The sequence below is a fragment of the Emydura macquarii genome, unplaced genomic scaffold (assembly GCF_026122565.2).
Source record: "Emydura macquarii macquarii isolate MOO-44397 ecotype Brisbane River unplaced genomic scaffold, CSIRO-AGI_Emac_v2 contig_1365, whole genome shotgun sequence".
Classification (NCBI taxonomy): Eukaryota; Metazoa; Chordata; order Testudines; family Chelidae; genus Emydura; species Emydura macquarii.
The window spans coordinates 157,477-182,792 of NW_027131502.1; the positions used below are offsets into that span (position 1 = coordinate 157,477).

Here is a 25,316-nt window from a genome sequence, read left to right on the forward strand (position 1 = left end):
TGCAGTAATTAAACCATTATAAAAACCATGTGTAGACCAGACCTTCATTAAACCCGTGAAACTTTACCAGGCCTCTGAAATTTTCTGTAATATTTTTTCCCCAATCTGCTAAAAGTGTGTCTTAAAAATTGGAGACTGGGGGTATTTTAATTTGGGGAGTTTGCCAGCAAAGGGAAGAGAGGGCAAGGGAGATTGAAAACTGGGCCGAGGTTTTCCAAAAGTGACTAGGGAGTTTGGGTGCCCAACACAAGACACCTGGAAGGGGCCTGATTTTTGGAAAGTGCCAAATTCTTCCCCTTCTGAAAATTAAACACCTTTATGGTGTCTCAAGTTGGACACTCAAAAGCTGTTCTTTTCTATATAGATTCTCATATTGCACCAGAGTATCTGAGTGCCTTCCAGCAGGACACTGTGTCTTGGTTTCTCATGCCCCCAGAGGAGAAGCGTGTCCAGTGGAGTGTCTCATTTTTTCGTAGGATTTGTCTGAACCAACCCTGAATGAATGGTACCTATTAGAACTTGCCTGCTTAAAAATACTCTTGTTCAAATTAAATAGATTATTCCAAAGAGCACCTTGCTGGACTTAAAGGCATATTTCTAGTCATGCCAAATATCCTGGAATCTGTAAGGCTGGTAAAACTACATTCGATTTTATTTGCCTCCAATGGAAAGCAAGAAAAGTCACAAATACACCATCGTATACGACTCGGTGGTGGAGAACTAAACTCGGGACGATGCACTCCAAAAAAAAATAACCAAGCACACGGCTGCAAACGGATCCCAGCTCCCAGAAAGTGTCAGATGGACACTTCTACAGGGGTTGGGAGACACGCTGGGATCTGATGACAAAAGGAACCGATTCCAACTCAGGGAGCTCAGATCCACCGGAGTCAAGGAACGTGCTGCTGTGGCTACCGCCTGCTTGCCTGGCGTGAACCCCTCCTCTGCTGGCAGCTGCTCTCACAGGCATGGGCGGGTCACAGCAGCATCTGCACCTCCAGTCCCAGTGGAGGCTTTTCTCACCCTGTGGATGTCAGACCAGAACTTCAATGGCATTTAGGCCCCTAACTTCCATTGAAATTAAAGGAATAAATATCTTTGAGGATCTGGGCCATCCTGTGTACATTGCAGGGGGAGGGGTGTGAGTGCAGCAGAGTCTCTGTTTAAATCTCCATTATCCCCACACAGGACACTGTGGCCACTTGACTTCTTCAGCTTCCTTCTCATCTCTGCCCAGCCTCATCCTTTCTGGAATCGGGGCACCACCACCCTGTTCCCCCCGTCACTCATTTGTAGTTTTTTAGAATTCAGCGATGGTGTCCCCTGATACCTGGACATTTACCCAGTGCAGCGAGTTGACAGTTCTCAGCCTCACCTGTCTGGTCTGCACGAGCTAGCCCTGCAGTTTCCCAGCTCTGTCTCTCCCCCTCTCATGTTCTCCCCCTCCTGACTGCATCTCGCATCACTGCAGAGATCAGACAGTAACTTCCCTTTCTGTTTCAGTCTCTGCCTCTCGGAGGGCGACTGTGATGTTTGCAGGTTAACAGCCTGGGAGGTGACCGTTATCAGTGTGATGCTCAGAGATCAATGCGGTGGGAGGTGACACTGTAAGTGTGATGCTCAGAGGTTAACGGGGTGGGAGGTGACAATATAAATGTGACGCTCAGAGGTTAACGGGCTGGGAGGTGACAATATAAATGTGACGCTCAGAGGTTAACAGAGTTCGGGAGTACAGTATAAATGTGATACTTGGAGCGACTGAAGTGGGATTCTCTGTATCTACTAAGGCTTCATCAGCTCCTCTCCATGGTGCTGTGTGAATTCATTCCCAGGGCACAGAGACTGAGGTAAAGGCCTGTGGGCTCAAGCCGTTGGCCCCTCATGCTCTAAAATAGGCTCAGAAGCATAGGTCTGTGTCTCTATCTCTAGGGGAGATTCACACGCATTCTGAGACATCTCCCACCTCCCATGGAAGGCCTGGAAATGCCTTTCAGAGGGTTGCCAGCCCTCCACCGTTGTCCTGGAGTCTCCAGGAATTAAAGAACAATCTTTCATTAAAGAGAATGTCAGGTGATGAAACCTCCAAGGAATACGTCCAGCCAAAATTGGCAACCCTAAAAGGAAGTTCCAGTTGTCACATTTATACTGTCTCCCCATCCCGTTAGCCTCGATGTGTCATGTTTATCTTGTTCCCCTATCCCGTTAGCCTCGATGTGTCACGTTTATCTTGTTCCCCTATCCCGTTAGCCTCGATGTGTCACGTTTATCTTGTTCCCCTATCCCGTTAGCCTCCATTTGCCACATTTATACTATTCTCCCACCCTATTAGCCTCCATGTGTCATATTTATCCTAACCCCGCTTGGCTCCCTCCACCCTGCAGTCCAGTTCGTGCGTCCCCTCAGGGATCCTCATCCCCGTGGCTCTTCTGGTGTTTCACGAGGTTGGCCTGGCGGGTGAATCCTTTCCCGCACCGGGAGCACTTATAGGGTTTGCCGCCCGGGTGGGTCCGCTGGTGGATGATGAGGTCGAGGGCGAGGCTGAAGGCCTTCCCACACTCGCTGCACTTGTAGGGCCGCTTGCCCAGGTGGCTGCGCTGGTGCTTGGTGAGGTGCGAGCTCTGGCTGAAGGATTCCCCGCATTCGGGACACCTGAAGGGCTTCTCCCCCGTGTGGATGCGCCGGTGCCGCTCCAGGTGGGAGACCCAGGCAAAGCCTTTCCCGCAGTCGCCACACTTGTAGTTCTTCTCCGCCGCGTGGCCCTGCTGGTGGGCCAGGAAGGCGGCGCTGTCGCCGAAGCGCTTGCCGCAGTCCCCGCACTTGTAGGGCCGGTCGGGCGAGTGGGTCTTGCGGTGCTGGAGGAGGTGGGCCTTCTGGGCGAAGCGCTCCCCGCAGCTGGCGCACGGGAAGGGGCGTTCGCCCGTGTGGACCCGCCGGTGCCGCTCCAGGTGGGAGACCCAGACGAAGCCTTTGCCACAGTCGCCACAGCGGTGGGCCCTCTCCCGCCGGTGGGAACGCTGGTGGCGGGCCAGAGCCGGGCCGGCCCGGAAGCATTTCCCGCAGTCACCGCAGCGCAGGGGCTTCTTGCCCAGGTGGGTCCGCTTGTGGCGGGCCAGGTCCGAGCTCTGGCAGAAACTTTTCCCGCAGTGGGGGCAGCGGTAGGGGCGCTCTCCCGTGTGGCTGCGCCGGTGCTTAGCCAGGTGGGAGCTCTGGCTGAAGGCTTCGCCGCACTCGGGGCATTTAAAGGGCTTCTCGCCGGTGTGGATGCGCCGGTGCCGCTCCAAGTGGGAAGCCCAGACGAAGCCCTTGCCGCAGTGACCGCACTTGTGGGGCTTGTCGGCCGCGTGGCCCTGCTGGTGGGCGGCCAGCTCGTCCGGCCGAGCGAAGCGTTTCCCGCAGTCGCCACACTTGTGGGGCCGGTCGCTGGTGTGGGTGCGGCGGTGCTGAAGCAGGTGGGAGCTCTGGCTGTAGCTCTCCCCGCACTCGGGGCAGCGGAAGGGCCGCTCGCCGGTGTGGATGCGCCGGTGCCGCTCCAGGTGCGAGGCCCAGATGAAGCTCTTGCCGCAGTCCTGGCAGCGGAAGGGTTTGTCGCGCTCCTTGGCCGGCTGGCAGCGCTGCCGGCCGCCGGCCGCCCCACACCGGAAACTCTTCCGGCAGTCGCCACAGCGCGTCTGGGCTGGCGTGCCCTTCGGTTTCTTCAGGCCCTGGCCGTGCTGCGTGGCTTTGTCATGCTTCTTCCCTGCCTGGGTTTTCTTTTGTCCATCCGAGCAGGCTGCGCTCTTTTCCCACTCAGGATTCTGAGACGTGCATGCTTCCAGCTGCTCTGGGCCTTCCTCCTCCTCTTCCTCCTCGTCAGCATCCTCCTCCTCATTGTCGCTCACCAAACCATCAGCTGCTGGGATAAAGGGAGAGAGTCCAGGCATGAATCACTCCCTGCACCGGGCCGTGGGGAGAAAGGAACCCGGATTTCCCCAAGGAAGAGAAAGGAAAAGGTTTATTCTGCCTTCACATCCCATCTGAAGGCTCAGGGGAAGGGAGCTGCTGCCGGGTATGAGCCAGGACAGTGAGGGAGCCATGACTGACGTCTGTCACAAGCGTCCGTCTGGAGTTAGTGGAAAAGTGACAATTACGATTTGTGGGAATTAAAAAAAAAAAAAAAAGTTTTTAATTTTTTTTCTTTTTTTTAATTTCGCATTAAAAAAAGCAATGTAAGAACCAGAAGCCCGGGAAGTCACAGAACATGAGGCTAGAAGGACCCCAGGGTCATCTAGTGTGAAATCCCTTCCTCTCAATTTTCAGTTTTCGAAAAACCATCTTCCGTTCAAAACTTGAGCTTTCACGAAAAATCTTCAGTTTTCCAAAACCAACCAACCCATCATTTGATGGCAAAACATTTTTTTAAAAAGCGGATTATGTTGGTTTTCCAGTTTTGGGTTGAAAAAGTGGAAATTCGGACCAAAAGGAAGATTTCCTGCAAAAATAGGTTCGTTTTGGTCAAAAAGCTCCTGTTTTTTGGTTCTCCGTCAAAAAAAATAAAAAAATGAATGAGCAAATTGCAACCAGCTTTAGCAAACGACACAGCCCCTGCAGCTCCCTCCCTGCTTCCACCTTCAACCACCAAGATCAGGTTTGTAGCCAGCAGCATGTGGAAGCAGGGAGGGAGCTCCAGCGGTTGTGTTGTTCGTGCCCCGTTCACACAGGTGGATGGGCAGGAGGAGCTTGGTTCACCTGGTTGCTCACCTGCGTGGGCTCCTCGGGGATTCTCCCAGCTCTGGCAATCCCTGGCGGATGGCTCCTCCCCTTGTTCAGTCCAGATCAGGTCGGGTTTAGAAATCGGAAATAGTGCTCGTGGGGGAAAAACAGGTGATATTAGGCGTCTCTGCTCCAGCGCCTCGCCCTCTGATTCTGCCTCTCTGGGTGCTACCTTCTCCTGGGGTCTCTCTTCTTCCCCAGCTGTTCACCAGCTGAGTCCCTCTCTCCTGGCCTGGTCTCTGTGATGCCCTGTTCTCCTCTCTCACCGAGTCTTGCCTCATCTCATTCCCCATCCGCCAATCCATCCTCTTGCCCCTGTTCTCAACTTCCCTAATTCCTCTGGTCTCCTTCTCCCTGTAACTCTGCTGACTCCAAGCTCACCGCCCTCAAGTCACTGCATTCTTCTTCTACACTGGCTTACTGCCGTTCCATTCCATCCATCCCCCCAGCCCTCCCATCCGCTGGTCTTTATAGTCTGCTCGGCCCCAGAGGAAGCCCACGGACGTCACCGTTCCGTCCGCTCTGCAGCTTTGACTGCACCAGAGAAATTAACGGTGCTAAGAGCCCTTTTAATCTCCCCACATGCATGTAGCATGCCTTGCATCCGCTTGCAAATGTGCTGCACAGCTATTGTCTTGGAGGACTCTCCAGGGCTGAAGTCTGAACTATTTGAGGGCAGAGAAGGTAAGCTAGCCGGAATTGCCCAGCTCATCCAGCGGCTGAACTGAACCACAGCCAGTCCAGTGGACACTGCTCTGGGCTGATAGTCAGGATGCCTGGATTCTCTTCCAGGGTGACCGGGAGCGAGGGATTGTCTCTGTTTTCCCTCCCACCTTTTCTCTATGTGAAACACAAGCTCTTGAGGGCAGGGATCCCCACTGGCTAGGTTTGAGGGTGGTGCGAAGTATAAGAGAACCCCAATCTCGTTTGGGGTCACGAGAAGCCTCCAGAGTCCCCAGCTGCCGAGAGCTGTTGGACAGGTGTACCCAGAGAGCACGTCCACTGAGAACAGTTTGGGAGGTGAATGCAGGACAAACCTGCAGTGATCCAGCAGGGCTGGTGAGGATGCGCGGAGACCTCGGGGATGAAAGCCGTTCAACACGAAACGCTTCGTTCTCTGGTGTAGACAAAGACCTGGACTCTGTCGTCTGGCTCTGCTCTAAGCCGAGCCATCCTCCCCCTTTGTCCTCTTCTCTGACTCAGCTGACACCTCCCTTCCCCCTGCCTAGCACTGGCAGACTATCACTAAAAAGCAGATTTGGGACTAAATCTCCAACCCAGCTTCCTTCCTCTCTAGCAACCACCTCGCCTGGCCTATCCCCCAGACTCATCCTCCTCGCACTCGCACTCTTGCCTCCAGTCTCATAAATGACTCAGATTTCAGTCCGCTGCCATTCACAGGGCTGCATTATGGACCGGTCACAGCAGCTCCAGAGGGGCAATGGGGTTAAGACCCTTGGCTAGTCAGTCAGAAGACCCAGGTTTAGTTCCTGTAGCCGACTTTTCCTAAGAAAAACCATTTGGTTTGAGAAATGTTGACGAGTTTTAGCCCTGTGTCCTTTCCACTTATCCAGGCCCTGTCTACTTCCTGCTGCTCCTTAATCCAATGACAACTCCTCAGTCTGCCCTTTAAGATCAGCAAGACATGGTTCTCTGTGGCGAATTTCTTAGGATTCTTGCAATGTTTAATACTCAATCAGTGTCAAGGAATCCCGGGCAGCTTTCTAGACCTTCTCCCTCACATCCAGCTTCCCAGGCTGCAGCTCCCTGCCTTTCTTCTCCTCCCCATCCCATTTTGGAGACAGTTACATGGAGAGGGGAAAGGAGAGAGGGGAAGGAGTGGATTTAGTTGGGGAGAAGAAAAGAGATCCTCACCCAGGGACATCAGGGTCTCGTAGCTTTCCTGCATGACATCCCGGTACAGGGCTCTCTGACGCGGATCCAGCATCACCCAGGGCTCCATGGTGAAACAGTCACCTCTTCCAACGTCACCAGCAGCTGTAACGACAAACATCCCCTGCTCAGGACCTGCTGCCTTGGTGACAAATCTCAGTGGCTGCCCCCATCTCCCAGACATTGCACCTGTCACCGAGTGGCTGGCCCCTTTGAAAAGAAGTGAGTCCAGCACACCTATACTAGCACGAATAAGAGGTTGGTTTCCAGGGACGGGCTTTTAAAAGGAAGAGCCCTTCAACTGCAGAGAATTAGAAAGGTTGTCCGACTCTTTCAACGAATGGGGAGAAAGAATCAGGAAAGGACAGGCAAGAGAGAACCGAGAACAGACTGAAAGAGTCACGAGGGACAGCAGAGAGATGTCTAAGCACAGAGCAGCTTCCTGCAGGGAGTTGCAGGAATTCTCTGGGGCAGGCTGAGTGCAAGAGGCTAGTGGAGGGGCTAGTCTGCTGTCCCTTCCTAGGCAGAGGATAAGGAGCCAGAAAGGACTCCCGCCAGAAGAGCTGGAGCGGTCGTTGTGATACAGGATCAGGGAGAGACCAAAGGAAGCCCGAATGTGACAGAAGATGCTGGAGCTGGGGCACTGAGGTGTGTTGTTGGACTGCATGAAAGGGTCTTTGGGAACTGTATGAGTGAGGGGGGTAAGTGGGCTGTGTTTGGGGCTATTTTGTACTGTGTGGGATAATAACCAGGCCCAGGCAGGGGTAATATTGGACACGGGACTGTGTGGTGGAGCCTGAGAAGGGGAAGTTGAGGGTGGAATGCCTGGGTGCAGGGCTGTGCTATAAGGGGGCGCTCGGAGATGGAGATTGCTCCTCGCCTTGTCCATGGGAAAGCCAATTCGCCCAGGAAAAGCTGCCGTAAATGGGTGCGGGCAGGTGGGCTCCCAGTGTGATGCTCTCATGCCTGCCAGATGGCCCTACCTTGCTCTCAGCTGGGATCCCCCCACACCCAGCCGGGATCCCTACGGAAGTGGGGGTGCCATGGTGTGGCCCTGGGTTTCAGGCAGCCAGGGTGGCCCTCTGCTCCCTCTGAACCCAGCAGCAGCCTGGGGAGGGTGCTAACAAGCAGGGGGCTGGAACAGGAGGGTCTATACTAGCGTGGGGGAGGGGCTGAAAGGGATCAGGGCAGAATTGGGGGGAGGGTTCGAGGGGGGCTGTCGGGGTGACCAATCAGGATGGTGTGGGGGGTAATAGGTGCCTTTATAAGACAAAGCCCGGCACAGCTGGACTGTCCCTGTAAGATCCGGACAGCTGGTCCCCTCCCCGGTGTGCAGCAGCTCCGGGACCCGCAGCCCCCCGGCAGCAGAGATGGGGCGAGGAGGGGCGGTGGGGGCAGAGTCACTTCCCTGCCCGGCTCCCCGGCACGGCCCCCGGGTCTCCCCTCACCTGCAGCCGCCGGAGAAAGTGCCCAGCCCGGCCTGGGCCCGGCGAGGGGCTTTAAACAAAGGTTTCCGAGCCTGAGCCCAGGAAAGCGGCGCGGCTCCGGCTCCGATCGCGGGTCACAATGGGAGGTGGCGCTACCGAGGAGCCAGCCACCCTCGCTCCGGAAGCCGAGCCCGGTATCCGGGAGAGATGAGACACGGAGCTCGGCAGCCTCCCTTCCCCTACAGCCGGAGCCCTCTAGAGGCAGCCGAGGCAGAGCCCGGCTTCCCCCGCTCCCAGCCAGAGCCAGAGCCGGGGGCGATCTGCTCCTCCCAGCCTCCACCCGCCCCAGCGCATCCACACACACAGCTGGGAGCATCATTCCACCGCCGAGCCGCCCAGCCAGAGTCACACCTCCTAGTGGGCCTGTTTCTGGTGGGGGGAGAGACAGGCCTTCAAGCCTACACAGGACTCCTCTGACAGTTCCACCCTCAGCAGACGAGCAGGGAATTGAAGGCAGGTGGCTGAGGTCTAAAGGGGGGCACCCCCCCCCCCCACCCCTGAGCCATCTCTCCCTTCCTAATGCCACTCGGATGGTAACGGTGTATTTAATATGTTCCCAGTCTCCCGCCCAGCCCCTTGGTGAGACGGGAAATATCTGGAAAGACAGAGCCAGATTTCACAGGAAGGATGTGGACAAACTGGAGAGGGCCCAGCGGAGGGCAATGAAAATATTTAGGGGGCTGGGGCGAGTGACTTGTCAGGAGAGGCTGAGGGAAATGGGCTTGTTTAGTCTGCAGAAGAGAAGAGTGAGGTGGGGATTTGATAGCGGCCTTTAACTGCCTGAAGAGGGGTTCCAGGATGGAGCGAGGCTATTCTCAGGGGTGGCAGATGACAGAACTAGTAGCAATGGTCTCCAGTTGCAGTGGGGGAGGTCTAGGTTGGATATTAGGGAAAACTTTTTCCCTAGGAGGGTGGTGAAGCAGTGGGATGGGTTACCTAGGGAGGTGATGGAATCTCCATTCTTACAGGGTTTTAAGGCCCGGCTTGACGAAGCCCTGGCAGGGATGATTTAGTTGGAGTTGGTCCTGCTTTGAGCAGGGGACTGGACTAGACACCTCCTGAGGTCCCTTCCCACCCTCATCGTCTCTGATTCTGATCTTGTTTCCTCCAACCTGTGACTGCCGTCCCATTGAAATCCATGTCAAGACGCAGACTGTTGTTCTCTTTTCAGGATAAAAGGCGCCTTTTCTGTCTTGACCCTGTTGTCGTCATTTATACCTGAGACCCAAATCAGAATTCTTCACTCACCAGAGCAAATTCTTTGCTTCCCTTGTGTTGTCATTGACACCAGTGGTAGCACTTTAGACTCACTCTGCTCAAGTTTAAGTGGCAACATACCATATTTACAAGGAGAAACCAGGCCCACAGATTTTTAAAGAAATGGGACTGAGACATCACCAGACTATGAAATTAAAGGAGCGAGCAGTGCTGACTAATCTAAGAAGGGCTTTAAAAAAATCCAATTTGCATATTCTCCCAGTGGCTGTGACATTGTTGTGGGATTAATCTGCCAGTGAAAAAGCACTATCCACAACCAATCTGTCATACTTAATATGGGCCAATTTCTGATACCCTTGTTGTGAATAGGATTTCACGCTCTGAATAATGCCACTGATTTTGAGAAAAAAAAAAGTTGAGATGCTTTATTTTAGCTGACTAAAAGAGGACATGATAAAAGTCTATAATGTAAACAAATGGTCCGGAGAAGGCATTAATTATCCTAGCACCAAGCCAGTGGAGGGCCAAGTGAAGATTCCTGAGAAAGTCACAGCCAGAGAAAAATAGAGAGGTCTCAAGGCTGAGTGCAATAGAGGGAGGAGCCAGCTGAGTCTCTGAGCTGAAGCTGGCCGAAGGTTGGGGTGAGGTTTTATGAGAGATGCCAGAGCTGTACCAGAGAGGTAAGTGTGGTGGGAGATGCCAGCGCTATCTGTTGATGGACGGTGGGACATGGCTTGTTATAGGATAGATGGATGGTGCTTTCTTTTACAACAAATTAATTTAAGACTGCTCAGAGTATTAGTGGGAGCCACTGAAGGGAAAATTAAAGGAGGCACATTGTCTGTGCTGTGCTATGACGAAAAGGGACACTCAAGGTTGTGAGAGGCCCCTTATTAGAAGTAAAAAAACCATCATGATCCCCTTACATCTGTTATGAAAGTAAGAGTGAAAAATGCATCCAGGATAATGGTGATAAGCCTAGACAATACAATACTACCCCCACAACTTCTACATTTGCCCTCAGAAGCTTTGAAGGTTTTGTTCTGCCTGGCCATTCTTCTGGAAATTGTATTTTCTTTGCTTTAGCGTTGTAATCAGACTTTCCAATGGCCTTTTGCGACTTCCTTTGGCCCACAACTAGAATGGAGTGCCATTTTTTGCCCAAAAAAGTTTTGGTTAAAAAAAATGCAGATAGGCTGATGCTGAAACATTTCACCAATTCATAGAGATTTGGGTGAATTGGTTTGATTGAAAAAAAATGAAAATCTGAAAAAAATGAAAATTTCATTTTGACATTTTTTAAATGACTTTGATTCAAAGCAATTTTTAATTTCAAAATAGACCTATTTTATTTTTTTTAAAATGTAAAAATGTGTGAAAAACATCAAGAAGGAAACATTTCATTTCAGGTCTGACTAAACATTTTGTTTGACTCAAAACCCAAAATCTTTTTCTTTTCTTTTTTGTTGTTGACTTTTTGGTTTGCCCAAAAGGTAAATCATCATGGACTGACTTGAAATGATTTCCTCCTGATATTTTGGAATTGCTTGCAAACCACAATAAATAAATAAAAATCCACTCTTCACACAACTTTAATCACAGCATATTGGTGAAGAAGTACTGGCCTAGTTGGTTGGGACTGGAAATCAGAGCACCTTGAGACTATTATGACACCAACTGACCCCCACTCATTGAGCGGGATTGAACCTTGGACCTCTGAAAGTATGAGCTAAAAGCCTTTGGAACTGTAGCAGGCTCATCAAGCTCTAGCTGGGCTAGGTGCCACTAGAGGGGGACAGAGTGCTACACCAAACAGGCATGGATTACACTATAACCCAGCCCTGCTACTGGTCTACCGCAAGACCTTGGGCAAGTCACATCCCCTTTTTGTTCTACCTGTATATTGAGGCTGTCTTCTTTGTATCTGTTTCATTTAGTTCATGAGCAATTTGGGGCAGGGACTGTTTCTCACTATACCTGGGCAGCACGTAGCACACCAGGGCATATATGTCAATTTGGGCGCTACTATGGTTTTAATGATTGGCTATGCAGAGGCTAATGTATCATGCATGGAGGTGGGCAAAGTTTATTCAGTGTCACCACCACCACTAATGGGTCTAATGAAGAATCAGAAAGTGATTCCAAGGCACAGATTGCTGACAACACTGCATCATGGGGCTGTAAAGGCTGAGGGATAGACTGAGGACAGGCTAACTTCCCTGTGATCCACTCAGCATGGCAGAGAGTTTTGCCGTTATTGATGGGGTTAGCCCCGTTGAACCTGAATGAATGCCTTTGCATTTTCCCTTCTGACCCCAGCTTCCTGGTGTGTGTGGGGAAGAGAGGGCATTTGAGAGGGACGTGGGGAAGAGATGGAATGCTCACATACCAGCTCCAGGGGGGAAGGCCCACTCGAGCACTGGGGGGAACGTGTGGGGAGAGATCATAGAATCATAGAAGATTAGAGTTGGAAGGGACCTCAGGAGGTATCTAGTCCAACCCCTGCTCAAAGCAGGACTAACCTCAGCTAAATCATCCCAGCCAGGGCTTTGTCAAGCCGCAGCTTAAAAACCTCTAAAGATGGAGATTCCACCACCTATCTAGGTAACCCATTCCAGTGCTCCACCACCCTCCTAGTGAAAAACTTTTTCCTAATATCCAACTTAGACCTCCCCCCCTGCAACTTGAGACCATTGCTCCTTGTTCTGTCATCTACTACCCTTGAGAACAGCCAACCTCTATCCTCCCTGACACCCCCTTCATGTAGTTAAAGGCTGCTATCAAATCCCCCCTCATTCTTCTCTTCTGCAGACTAAACAAGCCTAGTTCCCTCAGCCTCTCCTCATAAGTCTTGTGCTCCAGCCCCCTAATCAGCTTGTTGCCCTCCACTGGACTCTCTCCAACTTGTCCACATCCTTTTTGTAGTGGGGGGCCCAAAACCAGACACAAGATCTCAGGAATGAGGGTGAGGTCTGGCTCGAGGATCCAGTGACATGAATGGGGAGTTACGGAAGGAATTTCACTCAGGGAGAGGTTAAGAGAGTTCCTTCTTTTTCAGTTCTCTCTCTAGATGGCAGGAGACAGAGGGGTCCAATTGCCTAGGCTGCAGCAGTGAGGAGCTGGCTGGGGCTTCTCCTCTGACTGGGGTCTCTAGGTAGGAAACTAGGACTGGTCCATGGCAGGAGTTTGCCCCACAGGCATCCCAGGGGCCAGATCTCTCCCTGCTGGGGAATTCCTGCACCACACACACAGCATCTACCCCATGCACTCAGAGTATTTATTCTGCTGGGGGTGGGGGAGATGTCCTCTCCTATTGAAGTTGTTCCACTTTTAATTAAATCATGTAATATCAATTGGTCCAAAGAAAAGGTGAGAATTGCTCTATCGTCCAGGGGTGGCAGATCACTGATCAAATCCCTTCTTCTCAGCAGGTAGGGAAAGGACTGGAACCAGGGGGCCTCCCACAAACCAGGGGAGTATCCTAATCACTGGGCTAAAAAGTTTCAAGGATGGGTCTCCTCCCTCTCCTCCAACAGCTGTTTTGTGTGGAGATAGGCAGCCTCTGAGCATGGAGAAATCCGCAGGGGCACAATGGGGGTCCCAAGTAACCACATTAACTAAGTAAATTCGAACAGGAGAGGCCTAGTCCCCCCTGGGCCGGGCACAGAGGGGATCAATGCAGGGTCTCTCCCAGGCACTGGGTAGCAGCAGCTGCTCAGCCCCGGCTCACATCGGAGGCAGCAGCATCTTCCATCCGATTTTAGCCCTAATTCAGATGCAGGATCCGCCTGGAATCGGATTCCTCTCAGCCCAGGATTGGAGGGGGCCTTTGGCTGAGCCCCTTCCTGTGCCCTTCAATACCCAGCCGGGCAGCAACAGTTACTGGGAGAGGGATTTTCTCAGGCTCGGACTGGAACTCGCCTGCCCAGAGCTGGGAATAGAACCCAGGCGTCCTGATTCCCTGCCCCTCCCCCGCGCGGGCTGAGATCTTCTAGCCGGGGGGTGGATTCAGCACAGCTGGATTCAGCAACACCTGGGAGGGATCCTAGGCACCAGCCAGTCCCGGGCAAGGAGCCGCCTCTCCATGGCCCATTGCAACAGCGTCCCCTGAGCCCCGGGCAGCTCCGAGCCTGCTGCGCTGCGAGTTGGCGGAGGAGCCGGGTCCGGGGCAGGGAGTCCCGCCCGCAGGCTGCAGCCGGAGCCGCTCCCCGGCCCCGGGAGGCCGCTGAGCGGAGCCAGGGCTGCCCGCGGTGCCCGGCGCCCGGAGCCTGCTGCAGCCACGTGGGCCGCTGCCGAGCACGGTGGGTTCCAGGGCGCAGCGTGGGGAGCGGGTCCCCGAGGGGCGCGCGGCGCTGGGGGAAGCTGGGTGCGGTTGGGGGGCGGCGTGTTCCGAGCGGGGGGCTGGACCCAGGAGGGGAGGGGGTGTATAACGGGGTGGGGGTGCAGGGGATGGCACGAGAGGGTGCTGGGGCACGGTTAGTAACGGGGGTGTCCTGGCTGGAGGGAGGGGGCTGAGGTGGGTGATGTTGGTGGCTATAAAACATGGGGCGTCCGGGATGACCCCCGAGCCCCCCAAACGGGCCAGCGGCCGTGTGAGCCGAGCCCCTCCCAGATCTCCTGGGACAGCTGCTTCAAACCCGACCTCTGGCTGGGAACCCCTAGGCCGGGGGGAGTGGGGGTCTCAGGGATCAGTGGCTGTGGGGGGAGAGATGGGGTGGGTGGGGACGTCGGTTGGGGCAGGAGATGGGGGAGCTGGGATTGGTGCAGGGCACTGATTCTAACTGGGGGGCTCGGGTAAGACAGCGGGGGGCAGGGGGTGGGTATTTGGGGTTTGGTTCGTGGGGTGGTGGATGGAGCCGGGTGTTGGGGTGATGCCGGTGGCTGTGTTTGGGGCCGGTGTTGGCTTTGTGGGAAGGGGTTTGGTGCTGGGGTGGGCTGTGGGGATGAGCGGAGCTGGTGGTTTGGGGCTGCACCCCTTTCCCCCTGGCTTTCAGGTGCAGCTGTCTTTCTCAGTGGAAAATCCGCCCGCCCATCGCCTGCCTCCTCTGACGTCTGCCTCCCTGAAGCTGAGGTACCCACAAGCCTGAGGGCCTCACCCTGCCCTGGCGGCTGTGAGCGAGTCCCAGGGCAGGTTGGGGCCCTGAAATCTGGCAGCTGGGAGGGCGTTTGTGGCAGTTTGGGAGACGCACCCTCTTCTCCATCCCTTCCTCCAGGAAATGTCACAAGCATGTCTGGCTCGTCGGAGAGAAGACGACCAAGCTGATGCGGAGAGGAAAAGCGAAGAGCTGCTGGTAGGTACCCAGAGCCCCCCACTCAAGTTTGCCTGGGATCAGAGTGCCCTGAGCCACATGGCAAAAGCAGGGCCCATCCTGCCAGCCTCAGCCAGGAAACCCTCGCCATTGGAGCCTAGGGAGGAGGGCAGGGTTGGACACAGGTTGGGTAACGTGATGACTTCCAGGTGTGAGAGGCTGCTATACAGGAGAGCGTCTGTCTTCATATTGGCCTGGAGAGACCCAGCCCAAGGGCTGGACAGATATTACAGTGACTGGGATTTCTCTATAGCACCTGGGGGAGAAAGAGTGTGAGCTGCTGGCTGGAAAGTTTGGCTCAATGCAAGGTGATGAGATCTGGGAGAGACAAGTCCCTGCTATTGGCATTAGCAAGGTGCAGCTCAGGCTCCTGCATACCCAGCTCTCGACGTTTGCTGCCAGGATGGATCTGGGGGGCACCATTGTGTCCCTGAAAACTCTGCCCATGTACCAAACTCAGCAGCCCGATTGTTCTCAGGGCTGCTGCAGACTGTCACATGCCTTGCTGTCTCTCTCATGGGGCTTCTTCTGGCTTTTCCTTAGTCTCCATTAAGTCACGTTACCCAGAAGGTCTCTGGCTGACCCTTCATTCAGGAAGCAGTTTCCCTCCCCCACCCCCTTTCTGGGCCGTATGCCTGGGCCCTTTTTTCCAGGAACAAATCCTAAATATGTTATTCCCTTTGGTGAGTGATATTTTTGGTTCATGAGTGGCCCCCTCCCCAATAATTTGTATCGGAAAAAGGAGATTCTCCCTCACAAGAGTGGAGAACTGATCCTCTACCCCAACCATTCCCTTCCTGCACCCCACTCTGTGATGCTGGGCTCCTCCTGGAAAATACGGGGTCCAGAGGAGTCTGTATGGTGCCTCCCAAACACTACCTAGTTGTGATGGCCAAAGGATGTGCCTTCCGCAGTAGATAGTGCAGATCTTCATGATCCGATTGTCCCTCACCTTCCTCCTGGGCTTGGGTTCTCAATTGGAGTAGTTTAAACGTCAACATTGTTATGTGTCATCATTAGACTCCAAGGTCAACGTGCCATTTGAGATGAATGGAGCAGTTCTGCCCCTCAGAGCGACTGGGTGAGACTGGGTGCAGAGCTGGGCGCTGATCATGGCAGCAGTTACGTTTCTTTCCCCTTTTTGACCTTTTTCTTTGCAATCGTTGTTTCAGAGGTTGGTGACCTTCGAGGAGGTGGCTGTGTATTTCACCGAGGACCAGTGGGCACTGCTGGACCTCGGTCAGAGAGCTCTCTACAAGGACGTCATGCAGGAGAATTATGAGACTGTGACCTCGCTGTGTAAGTATTCCTGTCCTCTCTGGGACTAGATACCGTGGAGTCTCTGGAGTGCCAGAATCAGCTTCTGTCTGGGGTTTTTCCCTGGTCCCAAGGGTTAAATGAAGCAGACACGTGAGGGATCACATATTCCCATCGTCTCCTCCAGGCACAGAGGGATCTCTCCTGTCTCCCTCCCCCCACTCAATTGTCCTCGCTGTGTCCCGTCATGTCATGATGATGAAATACAGCATCACCCCGTAATGTCAGGATCTGTGATGACAGGCACCCAAATCATTGACTTCTCCCTACCTACTCTGATATCCTCTGACTGCTGTTGCTTCCTTACATTTAAGGGCAGGGCAATACCAGCTCCTTTATTCCTCAGGACCCTTATGAGAGAGACTCACTCCCACACCCTGTTTGCAGCAAAGAGGAAATTCAGAAACTCAGCAGGACATCTAATCCCTCCCCCTAGGCCTTCCAAGGAGGCAGAAACGTTGTACGTAACTTTGCATTCACACAGCCTCCCTGTTCCCCTCCCTGGCTGGACCTCACCCTGTCCATGGAGGGGCCTGTGGAGGTTTAGAAACAGGCAAAGGGCTTAGCACCAAAACTGTGTCAACCAGTGCCCAAAGCTCCCTGAAACCGCTATGGAAGGAACAACACTCACACACGCCAGCCTTTCTCCCTCTGAGTATTCCCACGTATTCCCCCCAACGCAGCAGGAGGCTGGATCAAAATAACAGAACATTCTCTGTAGGGAATATGATCAGGATCTATAATTCCCCCTGATCTTGCATGTTTTCTTTCCGCTGAGCAGGGTGTCTGATTTACAAGCCCGGCATGATCTCCCAGCTGGAGCGAGGGGAAGACCCATGCATCCCGGGTCTCCTGAGCTCAGAGAAAAGGGAGAGCCCAGGAAGTAACTACACAGGTGAGGGATTGCTTAACATGACCCAGAAACCATTGGCACATGAAACAAAAAGTTGGGATTCCCAGAAAATCCTTCTGAGCTCCCACTAGTTTTGCCTCATCTCACCCAGATCAAGGTTGTCCCCAGCAGGCGTCATCTCTTCATGTCAGATGTCACTCATGGCTTCCTGCCCCTGCTGACTGACACCTGGCAGTATCTCACTTCCCCCTGAGTGTTCAGATGAATGTGGGGCCACAATTGGTCCCTTCCTCTCTCCCTCCTTTCGGGAAAGGTTTGAGGAAGGGAAATCAGCTACTGGTTTTTGTGTATAAACAGTAATTTTTGTTTTGTTTCGTTTTTAGGTTTGCTCTTCTCTGCGGTTCGCTGTGTCCCCGGCACTGGGAACGATTCCCGTTTGGATTTTCTTTCTATCCCAGCAAGCGACTTGGTGGTGAGGGAGAACAGGGAGGAGAATTCTCAGCAGGAAGATCCTGAGCAAGCGGAACTAGATGGGACGTTGGCAATAAAATCAGAGTCCCTTCTGAGCCCTGAGCAAGTGGAACTCCATGGGATGGTAGCAGTGAAATCTGAGAGGAATGCGTCCCCGAGCTCTGTACAGGGGCAACTGTATGGACCATCACTAAAAACCGAAGGGAATGTTTCCCAGAGCTGGGGGCTGGGAAAAGCCTGTGAGTCTTCCTGTGGACCAGAAAGGCTGCAGGGAAACCAGCTGGGGATGAGTCAGGATAAACCCACTCATGACGTGGGAGGTTTGAAGGAACTCAGCAAAAGCCTAACTCAGCCGAGAAGCCTGGTGGGGGAGAGACCCAACACGTGCACTGCGTGTGGGAAAAGCTTTACTAGCACCCCACGCTTTATCAGGCATCAGAGAACGCACACAGGAGAGAAACCCTACAGCTGTGCTGACTGTGGGAAAACGTTCAGGTTCAGCTCTGGCTTTATGAGACACCGGAGATTCCACACGGGCTATACCTGCGTGTGCTGCAGGAAGAGCTTCCGTCAGAGATCCAACCTGGTGGTCCACCAGAGAGTCCACTGTGGGAATAGACCCGAAAAATAAACAACCCCTCTGCCAGGGCTGTGCATGAGAGAGAAAGCACTTGCAGTTCTCAGGAAGGCCAGTGGGCATTTGGTTTCTGGCTGCTGGCTCTGGGGTCAGGAGACCACAGTAGCCTGCTCCACCCTGATCAGTGCCACTCTCTGGCTCAGCAACAGAAGAGAGATCCCAGCCGGCTCCTCCTTCCTGCTGTGGCCCCAGCTTCTGAGTCCTTTGCTTCATGGCAGGGGAGGAAAAGAATCCTCCCATCCATCTTGTATGCCTGGACTAGACTCCTTTCCTTCCCTGATTCCCTCTCTGTGGAGAATGGGAGGACACTCAATCTCTGCCTCCCTCCATAAACCTGTCTCTACCTTCCCGCAGCACCTGGGCTGTGAACTCCCTCTCCCTTGAATTTGTTGCCTGTGGGGTGGACATCCCATAGACCTTGTCTCCCACACATAGCCCCCAGGGGAGTGGCTGCTAGCGCTGGAGCAGTTTGGGCATCTATTCCCCAAATGGTTAAGTTGCGTTTGCGGCTCTTTGTTTTCGCTCATTTTTCTTCCCTCATCCGTGAGAGTGCAGAGGTGGCTGAAATAGAAAAATGATAAATAATAAAAAAAACCCGTGCTGTGACTCAGGGGCCCGGTTACAGGAGAGTGTAGTTTCTTCTGGCCCAGAAATCTTTGGGTGAAGAGGCAGAGACAGGGTGAGAAAGGTTAGATCCTGATGCCCGCCATGCCATGATGAGAAGGGTGAGTGTGGGAAAACGTGGAGGTAGAGGGCCGGAAGGCTGCAGAGCTTGCCTTTAAAAGCTGGAGAGCTGAGAACTGCTAACTCACTGCAGCAGGGACAGAGACACAGGACACCACAGGGGGGGAAGCTGCTCCTCAACGGGAAAGGCCTACAATGCTGAGGAGGAATGGGTGCTGATCCCTGACTCCTGAGAGGATGAGTCTCAGAAATACACTGGGGCTCCCCCTCCCTCCCCAAACCAGCTGTAACTGAAGCCAGGTCAGCCCCCATCAGCCAGGCCAGCCTGACCCATTCCCAGCTTGTCCCCCCACAACCTGGGGACAGTGACGCCCACCCCTCCGCCCCCCCGGAGGTGTAAGGGGAAATGAGCACTCTGAGCTGAGAGAATCACAGAAGCCTGCATCTGGGGTAGGGTAAGAATTGAAACAGCCACTCCATGGCATTGGGCTCCCCTTCGCAATGTAGAAAGGCGAGGGATTGGGCAGGGGGAGCTGGGGCTGGCTGGATGAGGCAGTGGTGTGTCTTACTGCACATACATTATAGAGAGGTCCAAGGAACTAAGGGCAGGCTGTGTTTTTCCTGAGGGGCGAGTGTCTGAGGCCAGGACAGATCTATGGTGCTGTATGATTAAAGGAGACCCTTTATATCATTGCGATTACCACTGTTCTCCAATTACCATAAATCTCGTACACAGTGTATCATGGCAGGTGTCAATGGGAAAGTTACGGTCGAGCAAGTAGGATGATCCTGCTTAAATTCACGAATCGTCTTTGTAGCTGAAGTTCTGAGGATGGACTCGGGACTTGGATCTTAAACCTGTGTTGTATTCCTGGCTATAGAGAGCAGAGAGCTCCGCACTTGATCCTTAAGGACGGCAGGCAGTGGCAGGCCGACTTTCACCCCTAGAGCCTTTAAATGTGTCCTGCAGTCTCCGATTCCATGTGGGAGCAGAGATTGGTCAGGGAAAGGTATCAGAGCACGGGTTCTGACACGCCAGGGAAAATTGGCTGCGTCGCTTTCAGACAGAGGCCAATCTTGGAATGGGTAAGGGTTGAGAATTTGAAAACAAGCAAGAAGCCTAGTGGCGGTGTCTATTACCTGGCTGGCAGCAAATTATCTGGCTGGCAGGGGGAAGGAAACATTGCCACTCGCTGTAAACACAGAGCAACCCCAGAGGAGGGGCTGCTAAGAAAGGACAGCTTTGTCCCAGGCGCCACTGAGGAAGGGGAAAAGATAGCATGGCCTGTGGTCTGCTCTGATTCCAGTGATTTCAACAGGAGTCTAGGGTAGAACTGGGGAGACAGTCCAGGGCTGGGCTGGTACCACAGACCCTTCTATTCACCCCAGGGAATCTAGAGAGTGGCAGAGAGCAGGGCCAAGGATGGTCACAGGGCTGGCAGAGGAGCCGCTGGACCCCAATAGAAAGGTAGGGAGAGCATCAGAGGCAAAGGGCGCAGGGCTGGAGGCTGCCTGGGGAGGGTCAGCGCTGGGAGGGGACAGTCTCTGCCATGAGTGTCACTTTCAGGGAGAGAGATTCCCTCCAGGCTGGGCTAGGACCGGGGAGCTGCGTTTTCACCGCCAGCACTGAGACCAGGATAGAAATAAGGGCGAAGCGTCCCGGAGAAGGTGCCAGTGAAAATGAAGAGCTGGGACCTGTCAGGCACATTGTAAAATGAAACCTTGCCTGCCTCATAGTCGAGGAAAATCCCCACCTGGCTGGGCCTGATATCCAGTGTGAGGAAGGGTAGGAGGAGGTATTCGGTCCATATCTAGTCCTGTCCCTCTGGTACCACACCCAGTGTTCATCCTTAGCTGAATATGGATTCGGCCCCATCTTAAACACAAAGTCTGTAAATAGCGGCCTTTAACTACCTGAAAGGGGGTTTCAGGGAGGATGGGGCTAGGCTGTTCAGTGGTGGCAGATGGCAGAACAAGGAGCAACGGTCTCAAGTTGCAGTGGGGGAGGTTGAGGTTGGACATTAAGAAAAGCTTTTTCCCTAGAAGGGTGATGAAGCACTGGTATGGGTTACCTAGGGAGATGGTGGTGGAATCTCCATCCTTAATGGTTTTCAAGGCCCAGCTTCACAAAGCCCTGGCTGGGATGGTTTAGTCAGGGTGGGTCCTGCTTTGAGCTGGGGGTGGGACTAGAGGACCTCCTGAGGTTCCTTCCAACCCTTATCTTCTATGATTCTAAATCATCCAGGTCCCGCTCTGTCTCATCTCCCAGGACACAGGCACAGTAATCCTTGGGAATCATTAGGGAAGCGATAGGTAAATCAGAAAATACATTGCTGGTTTATAAATCCATGGTACGTCCACATCATGACTACTGCATGCAGATCTGGTTACCCCATCTCAAAAAATATATATTGGAATGGGAAAAGATACAGAAAAAGGCACCAAAAATGATTAGGGGTATGGAACAGCTATCATAGGAGGAGAGATTAATAAGACTGGGACTTTTCAGCTTGGAAAAGAGACGACTGAGGGGGAATATTTTAAGAGGCCTATAACATGACTGGTGTGGAGAAAATAAATAAGAAAGTGTTATTTACTCCTCATAACACAGGAATTAGGAGTCACCAAATGAAATTAATAGGCAGCATGTGTAAAAGGAAGAAAAGCAAGTATTCTTCACACAACGCACAGTGAACCTGTGGAACTCCTTGCCAAAGGATGTTGTGAAGGCCAAGACTATAACAGGGTTCAAAAAAGAACTATATAAGTTCATGCAGGATAGGTCCATCAATGGCTATTGGCCAGGATGGGCAGGGATGCAAAACCATGCTCTGAAATGTCCCTAGTCTGTTTGCCAGAAGCTGGGAATGGGTGACAGGATGGATCACTTGATGATTACCTCTTCTGTTCATTCCCTTTGAAGCACCTGGCATTGGTCACTGTCAGGAGACAGGCTACTGGGCTAGATAGACCATTGGTATCCTCATTGTAGCAGGACACATGGACCATAGTTGCCTGATACGTACTTGGTTTGTAACCCAGCAGAGCTGAGCTAACGGGAGTGCATCACCTCTCCTTTTAAAAGTACATCATGCCTTTGTTCTCTGCCCCTGTACAGGTATCACACAGACAGTGTCCAATGAACTCTTCACCATCAGTCCCATATTCCGTAGCCGCCTACACACATCCTCCCATCCCAACTATCTGCAAGTAGGCGATGCTGGCCTCCAATATATTTGATGAATTTCTAATAAAATATTTGTTAGTCCCTGGTTTAAGCCTGAGCCCTTTCTATCTTAAACACCAAGCTGCAACGCTCAAATTGGGATAGAGAGGGTCAGAGAAGTCATATGGCTTCTGGATTGAGCAAGGGCAGAACCACAGTTGGCCTGAATAATCCCACAGGAGACTTTAAAACCCAGTTTCCCCAAATAGTCGTGGGTCACCAAGGGCTTGTCTTCATAGGGAAAGAGACCGGAACAGATTAAGTAGATTAAGCTTTCCATTCATACCCTAGTTTATTGTGGAATAAATTCCCTACGTAGACAAGCCCATAGAAAGTTGAGTCTATGATCACCTGTGACAGGGAAACTATTTGCTTGAGGGGAAAACTGACCATGAACACAGCCAAAGAGAAGTCGTTTAAAAAGTCACATGCTTGTTCAGTGAAGATGAATTAGTGCTGCCCAGACACTTCCTAATTTCCAGCATAATCCACCTCCCCCACATGCTTTAGACCGGAAGTGAAGCTAGACAAATTCAGACCGGAAATCAGCACACATTAACAGTGAGTGTAATTAACCATGGGAACAATTTACCATGGGTGATGGTGCATTCTCCATCACTGAAGAGCTTTACATCGAGACTGAATGTTGTTCTAAAAGACAGGCTCTAGTTCAAACAGGAATGGCTTCCGGGAAGTCATATGGTCTTCTGTTCTACAGGAGATCAAACAAGATGATCACAGTGCTTCCTTCCGACCTTGGAACCAGCTATGAATAATCTTCACCCACAGAACATGTCCCCTGTCATTCCCCAGCACTGGACAGGAATGTTCTGTAATCCCAGCCCCACAGCACGCAGGGCTCCAGATGACCTCCACCTCAAGAAACGCACAAGAAAGTTTCCGGGAGGGAACTTTTTATTAACGTGTGACGGGAAGCGTCCCAGACACGGCACGGAACCGGGAAACTAAATAAATGTGTCCAGGGAGAGGGGAAGCCTCTGTTCTCCCAACCTCAGGGTGCGGAGGCGGTAGGTGCTGTGGGGAATAGAGGAGTTGTTAGATGCACTGATGGAAGTGCAGGAGGGAGTTTCGCGCTCCACGGTCCCTTGGAGGAGAGGGGTGCATCTCTCTCTCTCCAGCCTCCACATCAGATCAGCAGGAGATGTGGAGTCTCCAAGCAACTGAATCTGCAGCAGTGAAAGGCCCTCTCTCAAAAAGCCCAATGATCAGCTGCCGCCATCTCCTGCCCCAGAGATCATTCCCGCTGGCTGGCCCTAACCGTGGCACTGAGGGCACCGTGCCCCCCGTGGTGCAGCTTGCGGTGGGTGATGACGTTGGAGCTCTGGCTGAAGCGTTTCCCACAGTCGGGGCAGACGTAGGGTTTCTCCCCGGTGTGGGTCCTGCGGTGCTTGGTGAGGGAGGAGTTGACGTTGAAGCCCTTCCCGCAGTCCAGGCAGACGTAGGGCCGCTCCCCGGTGTGCACCCTCTGGTGGGTGGTGAGATGGGCTCTCTGGCTGTACTGCCTCCCGCACTCCCCGCACCGGAAGGGTTTCTCTCCCGTGTGGATCCGCCGGTGCCGCACCAAGTTGGAGACCACGGCGAAGCTCTTCCCGCAGTCACCGCAGATGAAGGGGGTCTCCCCGGTGTGGCTGCGCTGGTGGGTGAGGAGGTAGGAGCTGGTGGTGAAGCCCTTCCCGCAGTCGGAGCACTTGTAGCGTTTTTCCCGCCGGGAGGCGCTCTGGTGCCGGGCCAGGTGAGGCCGGTCGCTGAAGCCCTTCCCGCAGTCGGCGCAGCTGTAGGGCCGCTCGCCGGTGTGGGTGCGCTGGTGGGCGATCAGCTTGGAGCTGATGGTGAAGCCCTTCCCGCAGTCGGGGCACTTGTAGGGCCGCTCGCCCGTATGCAGCCGCTGGTGGGTCAGCAGGTTGGAGCTGCCGCTGAACCGCTTCCCACAGTCGCTGCAGGCGTAGGGCCGCTCGCCGGTGTGGACGCGCCGGTGCTTGATGAGGTCCGAGCTGACGTTGAAGCTCTTCCCGCACTCCCGGCAGACGTAGGGCCGCTCGCCGGTGTGCAGTCGCCGGTGAGTGACCAGGTGGGAGCGCTGGCTACAGCGCCGCCCGCAGTCGGGGCACTTGTACGGCTTTTCGCCCGTGTGGCTCCGCTGGTGGCGCACCAGGTTGGAGACCACGTTGAAGCGCTTCCCGCAGTCGCCACAGGCGTAGGGCTTCTCCCCGGTGTGGATCCGCCGGTGGGTGACCAAGGCCGAGCTGTGCCCGAAGCCTTTCCCGCAGTCGGGGCATTTGTACGGCTTCTCGCCGGCGTGGCTGCGCTGGTGCCGCAGGAGGTTGGAGAAGGCGCCGAAGGCTTTGCCGCAGTCGGCACACGGGTGGGGTCTCTTGCCCGCGTGGGTCCTCTGATGCGCCAGGAGCTTGGAGCGCCGATGGAAGCTCTTCCCGCAGTCTTTGCACGTGTTCGGTCTCTCCCTGGGACGCAGGCCCTTCCGCATCAGGGAGTCTTTGCGTGTCCTGCGTATTTCCCCGAGGCGAGTGGGATGATCCCATCTCTCCCCTGGGTGGTTTCCCTGACAACTCTCCTGGGCGTCTCTCCGCTCAGGACCCTTGAAAACACCCCCTTCGGATTTTCCTGACAATGTTCCCTCTGCTTCCACTTTCTCAGGACCTTCCTGCTGAGAATTCTCCTCGTTCACGCTCACCAGCCCATCACCTGCCGGGGGACAGAGAGAGAATCCAGACAGGAGTCATTCCCTGCACTGGGGAGAAAGGAAGCTTTAGAAAGGGGAATGGCAAAGGGGAGAAAATAAACTGCTGGGGAGACTGAAAAACCAGGAGTCAAGTCCTTCCGAAACCCTTCCCCAGAGAAGAGAGGACCAATTCTGCCTCTGAACACCCAGCACAGAGGGAGGTACTGCCAGGTGTCAGTCAGGATGGGTGGGAAGCCATAAGTGACGTCTGCCAGCAGGATATGATACCTGCTGGGGACAATCCTGACCAGGGTGGGATGAGCCAAAACTGGGGGTGATCGTGGGGCCTTTGTGGGAATCCTGGCTGTTTCCTTCACTCACTGATGGTGTCTATGCCAATTTCATCGATTCCTCACCTGGGGAGTCTCCTCTTAGGCGCTCCCTCTTCTCAGAGCCCTGGAGATCCAGGACCCACCGTCCTTCCTCTCCTTGCAGCTGGGAGATGGCATCGGGTTTGGGAACCGGAGATCCTGTTCGTGAGACAGCAGAGAGGCAAAGAGCTTGGCAAAGATCCTGGGAACTTGCTGCAAGAAATGTTTTGGGATTTGGCCGGAGAGGGAACCACTCATGGAAAATGTTCATGGGACCCCTTGGGAAATCTCTCTCTCGGCTCCTTTGAAAGCCCTGGAGGTGGAGACAAGATTAGGATCGTTCCATTTCCAAATCCCTCATGCCATGGGAGGAGGCACGGGGGTTCTGGCCTCATCCCTGAAA

General features: G+C 53.6%; 2 protein-coding genes across 3 annotated transcripts; one reads left to right on the forward strand and one right to left on the reverse strand.

The window, feature by feature from the left end:
• On the reverse strand, positions 1-24,668 carry LOC137155641 (zinc finger protein 850-like). The gene is made up of 2 exons (XM_067552014.1): positions 23,248-24,668; positions 1-3,639 (listed from the first exon to the last, which is right to left on the reverse strand). Exons 1-2 carry the CDS (start codon positions 24,345-24,347, stop codon positions 2,400-2,402), a joined length of 2,340 nt encoding a protein of 779 aa, XP_067408115.1. The 5' UTR covers positions 24,348-24,668; the 3' UTR covers positions 1-2,399.
• On the forward strand, positions 13,007-20,010 carry LOC137155635 (zinc finger protein 621-like). 2 transcript variants are annotated; one of them, XM_067552009.1, is made up of 5 exons: positions 13,017-13,648; positions 14,561-14,638; positions 15,829-15,955; positions 16,755-16,868; positions 17,210-20,010. In XM_067552009.1, exons 2-5 carry the CDS (start codon positions 14,564-14,566, stop codon positions 17,926-17,928), a joined length of 1,035 nt encoding a protein of 344 aa, XP_067408110.1. In that variant the 5' UTR covers positions 13,017-13,648; positions 14,561-14,563; the 3' UTR covers positions 17,929-20,010. The 2 variants fall into 2 exon arrangements, with proteins under 2 accessions (XP_067408111.1, XP_067408110.1); XM_067552010.1 differs by lacking the exon at positions 16,755-16,868 and having other exon boundaries at positions 13,007-13,648.
• Positions 24,669-25,316: the final 648 nt, after the last annotated feature.